The sequence below is a fragment of the Sycon ciliatum genome, chromosome 2 (assembly GCF_964019385.1).
Source record: "Sycon ciliatum chromosome 2, ocSycCili1.1, whole genome shotgun sequence".
Lineage (NCBI taxonomy): Eukaryota > Metazoa > Porifera > Calcarea > Leucosolenida > Sycettidae > Sycon > Sycon ciliatum.
In genome coordinates, this window is record NC_088644.1 from 48,876,771 (window position 1) to 48,894,992 (window position 18,222).

An 18,222-nucleotide genomic window follows, 5' to 3' on the forward strand; every position below is an offset into this window, starting at 1 on the left:
AGTCTCTCAACCAATCGGGCGTGTAACGGCCCATAACCCTGTAAACTGCATCCTTGTTATCCTCACTCGAGCTGTGACTACTAGTACTCTTGATCTACATAATAATAATATTGTACACGTCATGTACATGTACATGTAAGCAAATTAGTTACCCGGGATGCTGCATAATCAAGACACGAAACCAGTAAAAGCACTCTAAAAAGGCTGGTCCCGGCCCGGACCCATCTTCCTTGAGTCACTGTACTGTAGCTGAGTCTGAGAAGGGTTGACCATGTTGACCCGACCTATCATTCTGTCCACAACGTCAAGCCAGCTTTCACCGTACAGTGACCCGGAGTCGCCACCTCTACCATGCGTGCAGCCCAGTCCTACACTAGCCGCGGCTAGGCTACAGACAGTGCACTACTGATACTTGCCACTCGTAGATCTGTTGGTACTGTGTTAGTATGCAGGGCCAGGGCAGGGGGCCGGCTAGCTAGTACAAGCTGCATGTGTCTTGAAATGAGGGGATTTTTTTCTTTCTGGTTTGCTTGCATGGTAAAAACCTCGTTGCCCAACTAATTGATTATTAATTTTGGTTTGACGTTCAATTTTGTATAATTATTGGGCTTGCATGGCTCCTCTAGTTGATGTCGCATAGGCTATAGTATACCCCCTGTACTCGCTGTAGCTCTCATCAAGAGGATCTTGAAGGCATCTGCAGTACCTCACCGAGTCATACCACCAGTTGATCTACTAGTATCTTGATATTGCTGATAGCTATGGCCGAAAACTCGGCCACAAACGGTAGGTAAAATTTCATGTCCTGTCCAGAAGACCCATCTTTGCATTGACTATGTTACAGTATGTAGATCTACTAGTACTTACTACTACTAGTAGTGTCGTGTTCAGATGGCATGGCGCTGGGGGTGAGTGAGGCTCTGCGATCAAGTCATTGGCGCACGTGTGCGCACCGCGCCGCTCGCTCTCAATTTCAAATCATGATAGCGTCGGCGATTGCACCTACGCTGTGCCTGCGCTCGCGCTGTTGCGACGAGCATAAGGGCTACATGCACAGTGATTGTAGAATTTGAAAAAATTAATTATAACGGGCCACAGCCACTAGTGCACTGCCCAGCTAACACATATCTCTTACAGTGTAATGTTTCAATTTTTTATTCTAGAAAATTGTCGCTGTCCTCACCAGCTGCTTGAGCTACAGTCCATTCATTGGAAACTGGCACCCTAACTTGTTGGTGTCTCCCACACATACATGTAGTTGTAGATATCGTGAAAACAACAGTACATCGTGCATTGTGTGACCCGTGCAATTACTCCTTGCCAAATTTGAGGCCAGGCAAGTCCAAGAACAGGGAAATAGAAATTCAGCCAGGTTTTACAAAATTAGGACAGTTATACCATGGCAAAATATATGGAGAAGCAGGTCCAAAACCCAGATTTTTGAGATTTAAAGTGGGTTTTTGATTCTCAGTTCGGCCCAAATCGGACTTTCAAAAGCCAGTGGGACTGTTTCCGATGAATGGACTGTAGACTACCAAACAAGTATAAAGAGCAAAGCCCGACAAGATGCTATCACCACCAGTTGATGAATGAAGCACAGCGTGAATGCGCTCGGCAGAAACATTTTTTTGTTCCGTCATGTGCCAAAAATTTACGAAACCCCAAAGACATGTTTTAGCTGACCCCGGCCCAAATTGTTGTGCTGCGCTGCGTGCAGTCCTGCATATTTCTGCAGTCAACTTCGCTAATAACGACTGCGGATATAACGACAGAATTTCCATGCCCGGAGCAAAGTCCCATCTAACTGAAATACATACAGTAGAGTCGCGCGCTGAAGAACGTCCAGCCTGAAATTCTAAGAACGCCACAGCCTAAAGTTAAGAACGGTGGTGTTGGTTTTCTGGCAGCTTATGGGATACACATGATCCAGGACGGATTGTTTCTAAGAACGCAGTCAGATTGCTGACGAAATAAGAACGTCCCAGGCTAACCCCTAGGAAACAACGTTCTTGGGTGCGCGACTCTACTGTGTAAGGAGACTTCAGGTATAAGTACACTTCGCGAATAACGACACTTTTCTGTTGCCCCGTCGAGTGTCGTTATAAGCGAACTTGAGTGTATTCCATCTGTGGTCCTCACGCCGGCACCATCAGTACATCACAAGCAACACCTGAATAGCAGTGGGAACGGACACGATAATTTACTCTCTTTTTTTTACAATAGAGTATGTTCTGCATCCCTAGTAACCCTTCTTTTTTTGCATTCTTAAATCTTATGGTGCCATGGTCAATACTGTAGAACGGGTAATTTTAGCGACGTAAAAACCCTAGCGAATTTAGCGATCTACTCATTTTCGCTGAAGTTTCAAGTCGCTAACCCGTTGAGACATTAGTAGTGCACTGGTGATCCGTGAGTAAAATCGCTGCAAATCGCTAAAATAAAACGTCGCTAACCGGTTGACAATGGGAAAACGCTAAAATTAATAGTCGCTAAAATTACCCGTTCTACAGCATTCAGGACGATTTGGGGACAAAATCGGACATTTTTGGCCGTCGGGCGGGATGCTAGGCTAAGTGTGTAGCAAGAAGGACATACGGGTGTGGTCCTAGTTGTAGTGGACCTCTGAGACAGGTGGTGGCTGCCTTGACAGGTGGTGGCCGCCTTGACAGGTGGTGGCCGCCTTGACAGGTGGTGGCCGCCTTGACAGGTGGTGGCCGCCTTGACAGGCTCTACTTTAGCTTGCACTCTTCCTTTGCCAGTGTGTGGACCTGCAGTTTCAGCGTGGGATTATGAAGCACGACTGGCCTTGCTAAACGTCCCAGTACAGATCTTCTATGAGACAGCGATATATATTTTCGGCACGGCGTTAATACTAGTACATATGTACATCAACAAAGCCGATGTTAAAAATGTCGTCAGCACTTCAATTTCGCCATTTTGGATCTGTGCCGAATATACCAGTGTATCTTGAAAATCAAGCTTCCATTCAAAACAGGTTTCTATATGAGAAAGGTTTTAATACAAGACACTAAGGTAGCCAGAATTTGGTATTTGCCGAAATTTTGCATATTTACAGTATGCTGATTAGTTGTTGCACCATGAAACTCTGAGTCACAACAAACAAACTCTTACTTTCCTTGGTGTACTTCTATTACTCACCCTCTTTTCAAAATCTTTTGTTTATTTTGTTCTCTCTCTCTCTCTCTCTCTCTCTCTCTCTCTCTCTGTCTCTCTCTCTCTCTCTCTGTCTCTCTCTCTCTCTCTGTCTCTCTCTCTCTCTCTCTCTCTCTCTCTCTCTCTCTCTCTCTCTCTCTCTCTCTCTCTCTCTCTCTCTCTCTCTCTCTCTCTCTCTCTCTCTCTCTCTCTCTCTCTCTCTCTCTCTCTCTCTCTCTCTCTCTCTCTCTCTCTCTCTCTCTCTCTCTCTCTCTCTCTCTCTCTCTCTCTCTCTCTCTCTCTCTCTCTCTCTCTCTCTCTCTCTCTCTCTCTCTCGTTGCTGTGAACACCTTGAGTGGCGAGCGCTTGCTCGAGCGTTGAACCGGGTTCTTAATCCACCATACCCAGTTCGCAAGGCTGGGCGGGGTTGTGAGCAGGCTTTCATTTCATCTTTTCTTATTATTTCTTATTATTTCTGCTTTTCATCTCATTACAAAAATTCTGCGCTTTTTCTCCATCTGCGCATAAAATCTAGACTGACAACCTGCTTGTTAAATCATGCACCTGCTTTCTCTCTCTCTCTCTCTCTCTCTCTCTCTCTCTCTCTCTCTCTATCTATCTATCTATCTATCTCTATTTCTCTCTCTCTCCTTCTTGCTCTCTTTATGTCCTCCCTGTCTCGCAGGTAATCTGTTCCTTGATGTTGGAAAGGATTTCAAGTCGACTGATCAGGTTGAGCTGTTGGCTACCCGGCTGCTCGGCAATGACGATAAAGTGACGCGTCTTCAGAGCGAGAACATCACAGATCCAAGTCGAGTTGCACGGAAGATCATGGGGGTGTGGGAAGAGGTGCGTGTATTCGTGCTGCTTGACATGTGATGTGTGCTGCCCGGATACTGTTGTGATGGAGATTGGTCAAGCACCAGAGACTGGTCTCCATCAGGGCTAAAACCGGTTCAAAAATTCGAACTTAAACTAAAGGAATAGAACGTTACTTCGTTCCCTTCGTTGAGGTCAAAATTGTGTGTTGGTCTAAATGTGCCTGGTAAGGACTTGGAATGAACAGAAAGCGAAGGAAATTACACGGTGGGCGTGTGACAGAATGTGTCTGCACCCTGCGCTGTGCACAAACCTAGAGTGTTTGTATGGGAAAGAATGCGATGCCTCGATGTCGGCATTTTTCGCATAATCCGGTGTCATACTGCTTGAAGTGGATATTATTATTATTATTCACACATATCCGCCGGATGAGTACGCGTGGCCCATGCACCATGGGGACCCACGAATACAAACCAGCATATGTTCCCTCAGCAATACAAGCAAGCAAGCACGCAAAGATAAATGAGAGCCCAGGCAGCGAAAACAAAACGAAGAGAGATGAGGACATAGGCAACGAAAACAATTCCAAAGCATAGCCAGGGATTGAATGTGTGCATCTGGGTACGACAGTTAACACGGCTAGTGCAGCCGTACAGAGTGCAGCAGCATGTAAATACAAAAGCGCCACAGCAGCAGCAGCCAAGAGTGTGCAAACACTAAAAAAGAAGATCAGTCCATGAAAAAATTTTGTCGCCACAGGTAGACATCTCCGGCAAGAATGCATGCGTGCGCACAAGTAGGCAGGCAAGCATGTCAGATGTAATCGTATGATTATGGCCAGGCTAATTAACAGTGCTGTTTCGCAATGAATTCCATCGGCATTTATCATACGCCACCTTCCGAAGCTGGGCTAGGCCAGGTCGCGACAGAAGCACAAGCCCCAGCTTCTCCCGACAATCCAGTGAGAGAGTGGTTAGCAGTGTTGTTCTTGGTCTGCCTATCCTTCCCCGCAAGGCACCAGAAGCAGCAAAATCGAGAGCGACCTGTGGCGGTGCCCCTGATGGCATCCGGAGCACATGCCCCAGGAAGCTCCATCGCCGCGCCGCGATCTCCTTGGAGATGGGTTGGGTGCGACAGCGGTTGTAGAGTTCCGTGTTTTTGATTATATTTGGATACTTTATACGGAGTAGCGAGCGGAGGTGACGGCGGTGGCAAACGTCCAGAGACGTTCTGAGTGCCTCAGTGAGGCCCCAGGTAGCGCAGTTGTAAAGCAAAATGCTTAGAACGTAGCAATTGTACAGCCTCAGCTTCAACGTTAGGGAGATCCCTGATGACTGTAGAAGGCTTTGCATCCGACCAAATGACTGCGATGCCAGAACCATTCGGTGTTTGATGTCCTCGGCAGTACCAGCTCTCGATCCAACCGACTTTGCCATCCGCCATTCTTCTTTCCCTCTTTTTTCCAGGTCTGCATCGAGGTAGAAGTGGGTCCGTTGAAGTGGATGAGGCACTTAGATGCTGACCCTCCCCGCTCCCCCTATACACACACACACACAACTGATGGCTGCTGAGTTCATCCCTTTGTCATAGGGAAAGTCTAAATGTGGGTACTAGTATTTGATTTTGTTCACACATGGCCTTTTTCATCAGGTTACTATTGTTTCTTCAGGTTACTATTGTTTCTTCAGGTTACTATTGTTTCTTCAGGTTACTATTGTTTCTTCAGGTTACTATTGTTTCTTCAGGTTACTATTGTTTCTTCAGAATTCCCAAACTCCATTGCAGCGTATTTCTTGCACTTGAAAATACCGCCATTCCGGCAACAGGCTCTCAGCTGCACCAAATAGATGAATAAATAACTTTGCCAATGTTTCGCCCATTGGGCATCATCAGGGCAAAGTTATTTATTTATCTATTTGGTGCAACTGAGAGCCTGTTGCCGTAATGGCGGTATTTTCAAGTTGCTATTGTTGTTGTTTCAAATCTCTGTTGTTGTTGTTGTTGTTGTTGATTTTTGTTGAATTCTTTATTCTCACGATGGCACCCTCGCCAATAAGAGATAAGTTTATGAGAAGGTGAGATGCTGTGGGTGGGGCGGCAGGTTATGCAGTTGTAAAGTAATTTACGCCGCTTTGAATTCTACAAGTATGGGAGAGGGTGAGCGCTGCAGGAGCAGATTGAGTTAATCAGCAGTGGGTAGATTTCTTGTTTGAAAGCAGGTCGGGAGGAAATGTCACGAATGCTAGCAGGGAGGGCATTGTAGTATTCTAGGGACTTGTACAGTGGGGAGTCTTTACAGCGGTCGGTTCTGGTGGGTGGGAGGTGCCAAGTGCGTGGGTGTCGAACTTGGAAGGCTATACTGGGGCATAACTTTAGCGGGGGTGTTAATCTTGCATATGTGTTGTGGGGCATATTGATATTTTATGGAGTGTGGAAGAAGGGTCAGCTTTACTTTGCGGCGAGAGAATATTGTCCACCATTGGAGCCGATGGAGCAGCGCTGAATGATTCAGAGGAGTGAAGAGGGGGAGACGGAGGCAAATGCTGGCCGCCTTGTGCTGGATTCCCCCATGTTGTTGTTGTTGTCGTCGTCGTTTTTGTGAATTTGAATTCTTTATTCTCATGATGGCACCATCACCAATAAGTCAATGTTTGAAATCTTTTATTCTCACGATGGCCTGTGGCCAATAGGAGTGTTGTTTTTGTTGTTGTTGTTGTTGTCGTTGTCGTTGTTGTTGTTGTTTGAAATATTTTATTCTCACGATGGCCTGTGGCCAATTAGATGTTGTTGTTGTCGTTGTTGTTGTTGTTGCTGTTGTCGTTGTTGTTGTTGTTGTTGTTGTTGTTGTTGTTGTTGTTGTTGTTGTTGTTGTTGTTGTTGTTGTTGTTGTCGTTGTTGTTGTTGTTGTTGTAGTTGCGGTTGTTGTTGTTTCAAATCATTATTCTCACGATGTTGTAGCAGTTGTTGTTGTTGTTGTTGTTTCAAATCTTTATTCTCACGATTTTGTTGTTGTTGCCGGTGGTGACATCATCATTCTTGTTTTATTTATTGTCTTCCTGTAGAGCAGCAGGGAGGGTATCCACTTACAATACCTTTATGATATTCTGTGTGACATCGGCATGGCACACACCGCCATCAAGTTCAGCTCTCGACTTGGTGTTAGTAAGTATGCTGCCCCCCCCCCCCCCCTCCAAACCCCTGACCTCCATTTGTTTACTTCCTTTCATTGATTCCTTTGCAGAGTGGTTGCATTCCTACGGATGCTGAAAACTCAATCTAGCTGAGTCACAAGAGAACCGTGAAGTTTTTTTAATTTGTTTTTGATTGATTTAGAGGAAGTAACGACTGTTCTGATGGATGTTGGTTGCTGCTATGTGGAACAAATGCTTCCTGCCGAACTCGACACTGGACTGACTCATTAGTCACGACTGCCTTTCGGAGCACACACAAGACTGCAAAATCGTTAACGCCTCGTCTCGTTAACTTATGAATTTTGGACAATTGTTAATCTTGCGACTCCTTACAATAAAATCTTTTACAGTAATGTGTATTTGTGCATAACACCCGCAAACAGACTCCCTCCTAATTAGGATTAGTGTTACCATGTATTTTAAAAGTCTACCCGCTTTGTGCGTGCTAGTGTTGTTGTTGTTGTTGTTGTTGTTGTTGTCGTCGTCGTCGTCGTCGTCGTCGTCGTCGTCGTCGTCGTCGTCGTCGTCGTTGTTGTTGAATTCTTTATTCTCACGATGGCAACATTCTTTCTAATAGAAGATAAATTTATGAGAAGGTGAGATTGTGGGTTAAACAGTTGGAAAGTGATTTACATCACTTTGAACTTTACAAGTATGGGAGAGGGTGAGCGCTGCAGGAGCAGATTGAGTTAATCAGCAGTGAGCAGATTTCTTGTTTGAAAGCAGGTCGGGAGGAGACGTCACGAATGCTAGCAAGGAGGGCATTGTAGTATTCTAGGGACTTGTACAGTTGTTGTTGTTGTTGTTGTTGATGTTGTTGTTGTTGCTGGTGTTGTTGCTGGTTGCTGGTGTTGTTGCTGGTTGCTGGTGTTGTTGTTGTTGTTGTTGTTGTTGTTGTTGATGCGGAAGGTTCATGGCTTGCAGTGATCAAACTAGATGTACGGGTGAGCGTAGCTCGTGCATGAGCAAATTGAATTCCGCAGCAGGGTTAATATATTTTGCTTAAACAAGGTTGGTGATTGAATATCGCGTAACGTTGATGAGAGGCCATTGAAATAATGGAGAGATTTATACAAAGGGGAACCCAGGCAGTGGTCGGTTCTTGCAGTTGGCAAATGCCAAGTATGAGTGTGCAGAAACCTAGAGCCTGTACTGACATGATTTGGGGTTGCGAGCATTAGAATATGAGGCGGGCGTAATTGTGGTGGATGGAGTGAGCAAACGCTATGTGTTTAACTTTGAAGTGGGAGAAGAGAGTGGGCCACTTGATGCGATGTAGAAGGTCATAGTGGTTAATATGGGTGTAGAGAGGGAGGTAGAGGCATAATCGTGCGGCTTTCCGCTGGATTCTCTCTAGCTTGTCTAAGGTAGTGTGGGATATGGGGATTGTTGTTTTGTTGTTGTTGTTGTTGTTGTTGTTGTTGTTGTTGGAAATCTTTTATTCTCACGATGGCCTGTGGCCAATAAGAGAAGTTGTTGTTGTAGTTTGAATTCTTTTATTCTCACGATGGCCTGTGGCCAATAAGAGAAAAATAATTACAGGCACGGGGATCAGATACAGAGAGATCAAAGTTTAGCTACTTGCTGAGGCAGTAGCGATGGCAATACTAATTGGGAGTTAATCACGTAGGCTGGGCGCAATGGAGCTATAGATGTGCTGAGCAATGTTAACAAGTACATACAGAAGAGATGACAAGTGGTAGGATGTTTGCTTTGAAATCTCGTCTGGGGTTGATTTGCCGGATGCTGGGTGGGATCCTATTAAAGAGATCAAGAGAAGCATAGATGGGGGAGTCTCTTAGCCGGTTTGTACGTGTTGTGGGTAGCTCAAAGGTTCGGGGGAACCTGAGCGTGCGAATGGGTTGTATTCGGGGTAGGTGAATTGCAAGAAGGTGTGGTGGTGCATATCTATGATGCAGGCTATGTGCAAGAAGGATATGGGAGAGGGTACGGCGGCTGCTGAGTGATGGCCATTTGAGTCGGTGCAGCAGCACGGAGTGGGTTCTGTGTTCAAAGAGGGGGAGATGCAAACAGAGGCGAGCAGCGCGCCGTTGGATGCGCTCAAGCCGGTCGTTCAGGGTTGCGGGGAGGGGTGAGAGGACAGTACAAGCATACTCAAGAATAGGGCAGATGTAGGTTAGATAGATGGAGGAGAGAGCAGAAGTGTTTAAGGAATTGCGTAGTCACAGGAGAAGGAACATCTTCCTGGTCGCTTTAGTGATGATGTAGTCAACATGCGAGTTCCAGCATGGATTCTGCTGTATGAGGAGGCCAAGGTGGCGATGCCTTGAGGCCACACTGAGGTTGGTATTGTTGAGTGTGATTGATGGTGGTCTGGGAGGTGGCCGATTGGTGTGGTGAAAGTGGATGACAGTGGTCTTACTTTCGTTGACCAGGAGATGCCAATCCTTCAGCCACTGTGCCGCGGTTGTCACAGCTGACTGGAGGTGCTCTTCTGCGGCTAAAAAATTCTCGTGAGCGGCAATGATTGCAGTGTCGTCGGCAAACTGGCTGCACTCAGTGTTGGCATTTATGCAGGCGGTTGGCAGATCAACTGTGTAGGCCGTGAAGAAAAGCGGCCCCAAGACAGAGCCTTGGGGGACCCCCACTGGAATGTTTAGCCAGGTTGATTTGCTGCTCTCCACTTGCACACGTTGTCGTCTATTGGTGAGATAGGAGGCAAGCCACTGGAGGCATTTGCCATCGAGTCCGAGGTGGGCCAATTTTGCAAGTAGTCCTTGGTGCCACACCCGGTCAAACGCCTTAGATAGGTCGAAGAAGCAAGCAATTACTGTTTGCCCGGCGTCTCTTTTCTCGCTGATCTGATGGATTAACCGAGATAGCTGCTGTGTGGTGCCATCGTTTGGCCGAAAGCCTGATTGGCCGTTGGGGAGGTGAGGTTGGATGTGCTTCGAGATGCGGTCAGCAACTATCCTCTCTTGTACTTTCGACGTCACGCTGAGTAGCGATATCGGTCGATAGTTGGAGGGCTCGGTTTTACTGCCCTTCTTGTGGATGGGGGTGACTGTTGCGTCTCTCCACTCTTGCGGGATAGTGCAACGTTCGAAGGAGATGTTAAAAAGTGTTGCTAGGGACAGCGCAAGTGAACTGGCTGCCTCTTTCAGTAGGCGGGTTGGTATGCCATCACAGCCCGGGCTCTTTGACGGGTCCAGGTTAGACAGTAACTTTGAGACCTCTTGGGCTGTTGTTTCAAGTGTAGTGAGGCCAGGTGTATTGGGTGTGGGGGAATGAATGGAGGGAAGTTCCTCGTGGCATTCTGTGACAGACTGTTGGCTCTGCGAGATGAAGAAAGCGTTCAGGGCGGTTGCTTTTTCAGCGGGGGTTGAGAGAGTCTGGCCCTGGGAGAGCATGTCTGGCAGAGTAGGTCGTTGTGAGGACTGGAGGCCGCGCATCAGTTTGTGTAGGTTTGGTGTGGAGTGGCTCGTCCCAGTGCCATTACTGACATATGTAGACTTAGCGATTCGGAGAAGGTGAGTAACTTTGTTGCGTTGGGTGGTGTATGCTGTCCAGTTGCAGGGCGTCCGGGTGCGCAAGTAGGCAGGGTAGAGCCGGTGTTTTTCTCTGATGGCGTTAGTGAGCTCTGGGTTCAGCCTTGGCTTTGCGGGGTGGCTAGTATGCCTCGGGGAGTGAGGTACTGCACAGTGTTTGCGGGCGCAGGTGAGGACTTTGTCCTTCCATGAGTGCCACAGGTTGTCTATGTTGGTGGTGTTCAGGGTGTCACCTTCCGGTAGCAGTTGTGTGCGTTCAATTTCGGCTTCCAGACTGCTGATGCTTGGGTTTGACCATTTCCAATGGGTGGTGTTATGGGTGGGAGGTGGTACGGCTCGAGGGGGTGCAGCTGTAAACTGCTGGTATGTTAGCAGGTTACAACATAATCAAGAAGTACCACTCACAAAACTACTGGCTCACAATATAACATTTAGATTACTTTCGTTCCTGGACAAGAACAACCCAAACTGAAAAACATCTTCTTCTCTCTCGAAGTTCCTCTCTCTCTCTCCCTCTCTCCCGCGCAGGCGCAAAAAGACAACCAAAGAAAAAGAGAATATGACGGGATTAGAACCCGCGTGGGCATAATACCAAAAAGCGTGTAATCCGGATATGTGCCAATCTCTCTAAACAACCATTATAAAACACAGTGAATAAGCAGCATAAATAAACATGTCATACATGTTACACAGCGACTGGCTTGATTAAACCCCTGATGGATAGGTGGTCCGAGTTGCCGATCTGCGGGAGACTAGAGATAAGGACATAGTCGCTGTCTACATCCGTGACGACGAGATCTAGGCAGGATTTAGGGTGCCCATTCTGCACAAGAGTGGGGAATGTGACATGTTGGTTGGTTTTTGCCGTCAGATACGGGATAGCGCCAGGCGTGACACAAACAAACAAACAAACACACAAACAAATACCAAATTAAAGCTGTGTGGACCCTGGCTAGCGCCAGACGTTACTGAAGTAACGTCTTCTGCATAGCCACGGGAATAATAATAATTAACTAGTTAGTGCCGTGACTTACTGCCGGCTATATGGACTCGCTTGCTGCGGCTTCAGTCACCACTGTGTTCCACTGGTATAGTAATGGTACGAAAGGCTCAGTCGAAACTATAATTCTGTGCTTCGGGTGCTAATCAGTTTTTTTATGATGTATACAACGTACAGAACAGAACAACAAGGCCGCACACTGGCTACATCCTCCGGTATACTCTATATTGTGTATAAGTACAAAGTTTCGTTTGGAATTAACTTTCGCTATAATTATTCATTGGGGGGGGGGGGGGCACGAAATTACTAAATTTTGTACCAAACTAACATTTTTTTCTTATGAACGTTCGGGGTGACAGACCTCGACCAGAAACGAAATTTAGTACGTAACGAACCTGCTGGTGGAGAGATCTAACGAAAGATTTCGTAAACGAAAATTTGTACTTATACAGTATCCAAAGTTCGTTATCACAGAAATGAACTTACACTGTACAAGCAGCAAGTCATGACTGGCATCTGGCCAATGACTGGACTGAGTGCACTCGGTTTACATGCAGCCCTTCAAGATAACGGTCCGGTAATCGGTATCAGCAGAAACAGTTCGCAACGAAGGGTCACTTTTTGGATGGGTTCGAACAAGGACGACGGTTTGCTATGGCACGAAGTAAAGTTAGTTCACTATATGAGAGTTTTGTTATAAGTGGAGTGGAATGTACGGCGTGTCATTTACCCCCGATAAAAAAGTACTCCCCGAAAGATAGTACTCATGTGGCTGCTAAGTTTCAAAGTTAGTACGTACTAACTTCCGGGAAAATACGGTATATGAGAGTTTTGTTATAAGTGGAGTGGAATGTACGGCGAATGAGCTGCTGAGCACTAGTAGATGATATGCCAAATAATGTGCAACTAGATTTTACTCGTACAGGCTCTGGCCAGACGTATCCCGCTTGTTTGTATAAATGAGAGGTGATAGAGAATCAACACACACACACACACACTGGGCATGGCCAGCAATCGAGGACATCTGAGAGTTGTAATTTTTGTACTCCTCCGAGGTGTGATTTTTGGCGTGCTGGGCCCAGCACAAGGAAGCCATCTGCAAAAAAACTGCAGAATATGGTTGTTGTTTGATCCTTTGGTGTAATCTTTGTTTCTAGTCAAAGCTAGTTGCTGTTTGGAGCAGAAACGCTGAAATTGACTATTTTCTGCATGTACTCATACATGTACTCATGTACTCAGGCATGCAGTCTGACTCGTATTTTAGCTCTTTTTCTGGAATGGATGCTGCTCTGCGCCCCTTGGTGAACATTTCCTGCGCTCGTGGAGCAGCTGAAAAGGACCACTGGTATGTCTGGTTCCTGGTTTGAAAGTGGAGAGTCGACTTTTGTGCCTTGAAAAAGGAGTAGAGAGCGATAGAGGTACGTCTGTTGCTTATTTTTGAGTGCTCCTCGTACATTTTTGATCGTGATAGAAATTCTCAGACCAAAGTCAGACCAAAGTCAGCGCGATGATGGCCGTACAGTTTTCTCGTGGATTTTTTAGTTGTTTCATCTCGTATCTATGTCAGTATCGTGATGGTGAAGTGGAGAGGGTGATTTTCTTCCTCTAGGCTTCGTTCGGCCGACTTTGCTTCGTCCTCGTTGAAAAGTGATCCTGAAAAAAAGGTCGATTCAAAAAATTATGTTGATTTTGAATGTACGTGATGACATGCGATTGCTGGCTATGGATTCTCCTGCTGCCTGTCAGTGCATCTCTACATGGTCATTCACACATCCAGTGTAGTTACCATGGTTGCAGCGGTGGCATGAAGAAAGGGACGCCTTGTGTAAGCACCCGTTTGTTTTAAAGGCGTCTACAGTTTGTAGCTGAAAAGTAGATTTTGCGAGCAGTATCTCTTGCTCCTCTCTCTGAGTCTCTGCCGGTGTGTTTATTTCAGCCATTATTGCACACTTCTTCTTTGATATTTTGTTGTTCTCTCTCTCTCTCCCATCCTCCTTCTCTTAACATGCATACATGCATGCACATGCACACACACACACACACACACACGAACACACCTACCCACAAACACACACACACACACACACACACACACACACACACTACACACACACCTCGTTACGCCATTGCTGTAGGCATTGACAAGCACCGTCAGCATGGCCAGGCTGCACCAACAAGAACAACATCAGCAACAACCGGCCAATCCCGGACTGAATCTCAGCAGGGACGCGGAGCAAAAACGGCAGAGACTGTCAGTGACGGCAGAAGGCAGCAATCTAGCGACGGGGCGGGTTTGAATACATGTACGTAAAAAGAAACTAAGTCCGAAACTGAGTTCTACCAGAGTAGTTTAATAACTACTCAATCTGCTGACAGAACCTTTTAAAAAACTATATTTTTAGATCTTGCAGTGCAATGTGTCGGTGCTACTTGTATTCACTCATGTGATTCATTCATGATATACTTCCTCCGGAAACGAAAAAAACTGCACGACTTTCTATTCCCCATTTTTTTAAGGAATTACCATGCTCAAGAAATGTGGTCCAGTGGAACAAAAGCACTTCAGGACAATGAGTGGATATCCTTCGAAGAGTGCATCTACTTGTACTTCTTTGAAACACGCTCAGTGAGAGTTGCGGTAGCTCAAGAGAGAGAGAGAGAGAGAGAGAGAGAGAGAGGGAGAGAGAGAGAGAGAGAGAGAGAGAGAGAGAGAGAGAGAGAGAGAGAGAGAGAGAGAGAGAAAGAGAGAGAGAGAGAGAGAGAGAGAGAGAGGGAGGGAGGGAGGGAGGGAGGGAGGGAGGGAGGGAGGGAGGGAGGGAGGGAGGGAGGAGGGAGGGAGGGAGGGAGGGAGGGAGGGAGGGAGGGAGGGAGGGAGGGGGGGGGGAGAGAGGGAGGGAGGGAGGGAGGGAGGGAGGGAGGGAGGGAGGGAGGGAGGAGGGAGGGAGGGAGGGAGGGAGAGAGTAGGTACATCGAGCAGGTACAAAAAAAGAGTAAATTATCGTGTCCAGGAACTCATGACGGCCGCTAACACCCGATAAACCCTAGGACATGTACACATAAAGAAAGAAGGGAAAAAAGCGTTTCTCTGTGTTAATTTGTAGCAAAAGAAAAGGACCAAAAACTGCAAGCCTTACGGTTACGCTATAATGTCCACTAAAGCCACCAGTTACTTGACAATCAGCTCATTCGATGAAATTGCACTGCTTTGATGGACGGTACTGACATTCTACAACCAGGGGGTGTCGGACACGGTACGGTCACTACGGTATTGACCGTACCACTATTTGCCCCAAGTACCCTGTGAATAATAAAATGCACTGATTTTGGGCTCTAAATTTCCAAAACTTCGGCTCAGCAACCCCTCCCCCGCCAGTAAATTGTACTTCAGATGGCTGACCGTACCACACTAAAATACCTTCCGACGTTGCCCCTGACAACTAACTGCCAATTAGCCCTGGCACGTCTGGGATGTGCACTCCAACAGCCTTCCAACTTGGAAGGTTCTAAGTCACAGTAATAACATAGGAGGGGGAAACAAATTAGCTCCTTGCTCTTATCTTTGCTGCAAGTATAAATAATTCCTTGGCTCTCCATCCGAGTCCATTCGCTCGGTAACTGTGTGTCTCCCGGTTTTAGCCATCTGATGATGAGTAAAAAGGTGCAACTCACGGTAACAGCAGAAACGCTTTGTTTCCTTCTTTTCATGCATACTTCTCCGCAGTAAATACACCATTATACCAAAGAAGGGCTGGTTTGAGTCCCGATGTAAGTCATCATCGCTACACTCTGTGTGCGTGGGTCATGTGTGTGTGTGTGTGTGTGTGGTGTGCGGTGTGTGTGTGTGTGGTGCGTGTGTGTGTGTGTGGGCGTGTGTGTGTGTGTGTGCATGTGCGTTTCTGTGCGCATGTCTGTGCTTGCGTCCAGGTTTCTGCGCCGACCCGTTCAAGGACCCTCGCTACGTGAGCGCGGTCGATCTGTTCCTGAAGTCGCTCGACCCAACCGAGCTACGCAATCGTGCTCAGCAAGCTGGCGATCTTCTCAACGAATCCCAAGTCGACCGCCTGGTGTGGACCGAGCAGCATCAGCAGCCACACATCCACAACCATGAGCTGATCAAGGTGATCAAGCCGCAAGAACAACTGGGCTACATTAGCCTTTGCCGGATTATCAAGGACTGGGGAAAGTACCCGGGAAAGCTGGCGGAAATGAATCAACTACTGCCTGCAGACAAGCGGGTTTGAAAGTAAGAACTTGCGAGCAAAGATTCTTGACGCACTAGGATCTTGCAACTTTGGCGGCAGTTGTAGAAGAAGGTCGCTGCTTCGAAGACTCTTGATTTACACTTTTATGTGGGGTAATATTTTGCCAAAATGAGTTATTTATACAAAATGGCTATAGTCTGAGTCAGGGAGTCAAAAAATACCGGTATTTTACGACTCCCTGGTCTGAGCAGAGGTGGTGGTACTACATGCACTACGCGCCTGTCTGACATGGTACTTACTGGCCCGCATACATGTGTATCGTACTGTGGCGTGCTGCAGTGATGGATGGTGTGTGTAGCTAGTACAGGTAGCGAGAGTACAGTCAACTTCGCTTATAACCACACTCGGCGGGGCATCAGAAAAGTGTCGTTACACCCGAAGTCTCATTATATGTATTACAGTTGGATGGGGCTTTGCTCTGGGCACGGTAATTCTGTCGTTATTCGCGAATTGTCGTTATATCCGCAGTCATTATTAGCGAAGTTGACTGTACCTGAAAACCAGAATGTTCAGCTTCTGACGTTCTGCATGGGTGTCTGTCGCGACGAAATTCCACGATGCATCATCTTTGGTGCAGATCTGAGGCGGGACGTGGCGTGGTGCGTACAACTGAGCTGCAGTTGTGCAGAAAGAGACCCGCTTGAATCCTGCTTGTACGCACTACATCACTTGTGCAGAAAGAGACCTGCTTGAATCCTGCTTGTACGCACTACATCAATAAAATGATGTAATCATGGAATTTTGCCGTGACAGCAACCCATCAGAGCTGCGCACTCTAGGTTTCATGTACTCTTGCCAGCAGCAATGTATGCAGGTGCGTAGCTCGCATGGAGCACGGGGGCGGGGGTGCACCCCCTAAAATTTTCGACCTAGGTTCAGCATGCACATGATGACCATGAATGACATGCACCAGTCATACTACACATATACGACCATGCACCCCCCCCCCTCCCAAAAAGAGGGACCAGCTACGCCCCTGGTATGTTCGTGCGGATCCTCCGTCCACAACGCCCTTGTGCACCTGGCTCTGGATGCGTGGCACCGATTATTCACGTTGGTCACGATTGTGGAGTGTATCGCAGTGACAGGGCCGAACTGGAAATCTCTCTCCCACTCACTCTCTCTCTCTCTCTCTCTCTCTCTCTCTCTCTCTCTCTCTCTCTCTCTCTCTCTCTCTCTCTCTCTCTCTCTCTCTCTCTCTCTCTCTCTCTCTCTCTCTCCCCCTCACACACTCTCTCTCCCTCTGCCCCCCCCCCCCCTCGTCTCTCTCTCATTTAATTAGTGAACTGATTGGAAACAGAACGCATTGTCATAATTCCGGCCACTGTCATTTCAATTATTTGACAAAGCGTTTCTTTGTGCACTGTTCCTTGCAGTTCGCCCTGTTCCCTGGGCAGAGAAGACACGGAACTGGGAATTCTCGAAAGGACAAGAGACGCCACTGCGATGAAGCGATTCTGAAGACCAGGTGGGAAGGTGACCCGGGAGCTGAAAGACGGACGCACACATGGGCACGAGAATGGCGGCCGGCTGCAGTGCGAGCCCACAAGCTGTTAGTGTTTTTTTGTCAGCACAGGACATTGGCGGTTACGCCTCACTAGTCGCTTTGCGGGGGGAAAGATGAGTTCGGATACTATTCCTTAAGTGTCGGGGGAGTTAAAGGTGCTTGCAAAGTGCAGCACGGTGGTATGTGCAGAGTCGGCTCTGCGGTTGGTACATGGCCCTGCCCCAAAAAATGGGGTATTATTGATAACCACTACAGTACCTACTACGCACAGGGGTTGTGTCGGTGAAAGCCCGTCAACTTTCCGAAACCCAAGCGGCTTGGAATCGCCGTTGGCAACCGACATTGTCATGGCTGACGCACACACTTGGTGCGTGTGGTGCAAGCGTACCAGTGCCATCGTACTTGTCCCCGCGGCCCAACGCAAGCAAGCATCTCCCTTAACCCGGCGGCAAACGCTGGTTTCACCGCTCCTGCTTTCAATAGTATAATACTCTTTCTGACTAGTTTCCTTAGTTTCCTTTGAGACAACAATGCGATAATACTCAGAAAAAGGACACACGAGTCTGAGGTGTGTCCTCTTTTCTGACTACGTGTACATTATAATCATTATTATTATTATTATGAAATGACGCAAAGGCAATATGCCTATCGAGGAGTTCAATATTGTAATCCTACCTCTTCCAACGTTGACTACTGTCGCAATCTTTTGCGAGGCATAATTTAAAAGCTAGAGAAGAAAATTCTTCGATTATTTCGTTCTCCAAAGAATCCATCGCTAGAT

The 18,222-nt window shown here is 47.2% G+C and overlaps 1 protein-coding gene across 1 annotated transcript; it reads left to right on the forward strand.

The window, feature by feature from the left end:
* Positions 1-565: 565 nt before the first annotated feature.
* Positions 566-17,949, forward strand: LOC135810321 (uncharacterized). Its single transcript, XM_065323806.1, has 6 exons — positions 566-786; positions 3,839-4,002; positions 7,035-7,134; positions 13,808-13,975; positions 15,597-15,915; positions 17,311-17,949. The coding sequence occupies exons 1-5, from the start codon at positions 762-764 to the stop codon at positions 15,911-15,913; spliced, it is 774 nt and encodes a 257-aa protein (XP_065179878.1). The 5' UTR covers positions 566-761; the 3' UTR covers positions 15,914-15,915; positions 17,311-17,949.
* Positions 17,950-18,222: the final 273 nt, after the last annotated feature.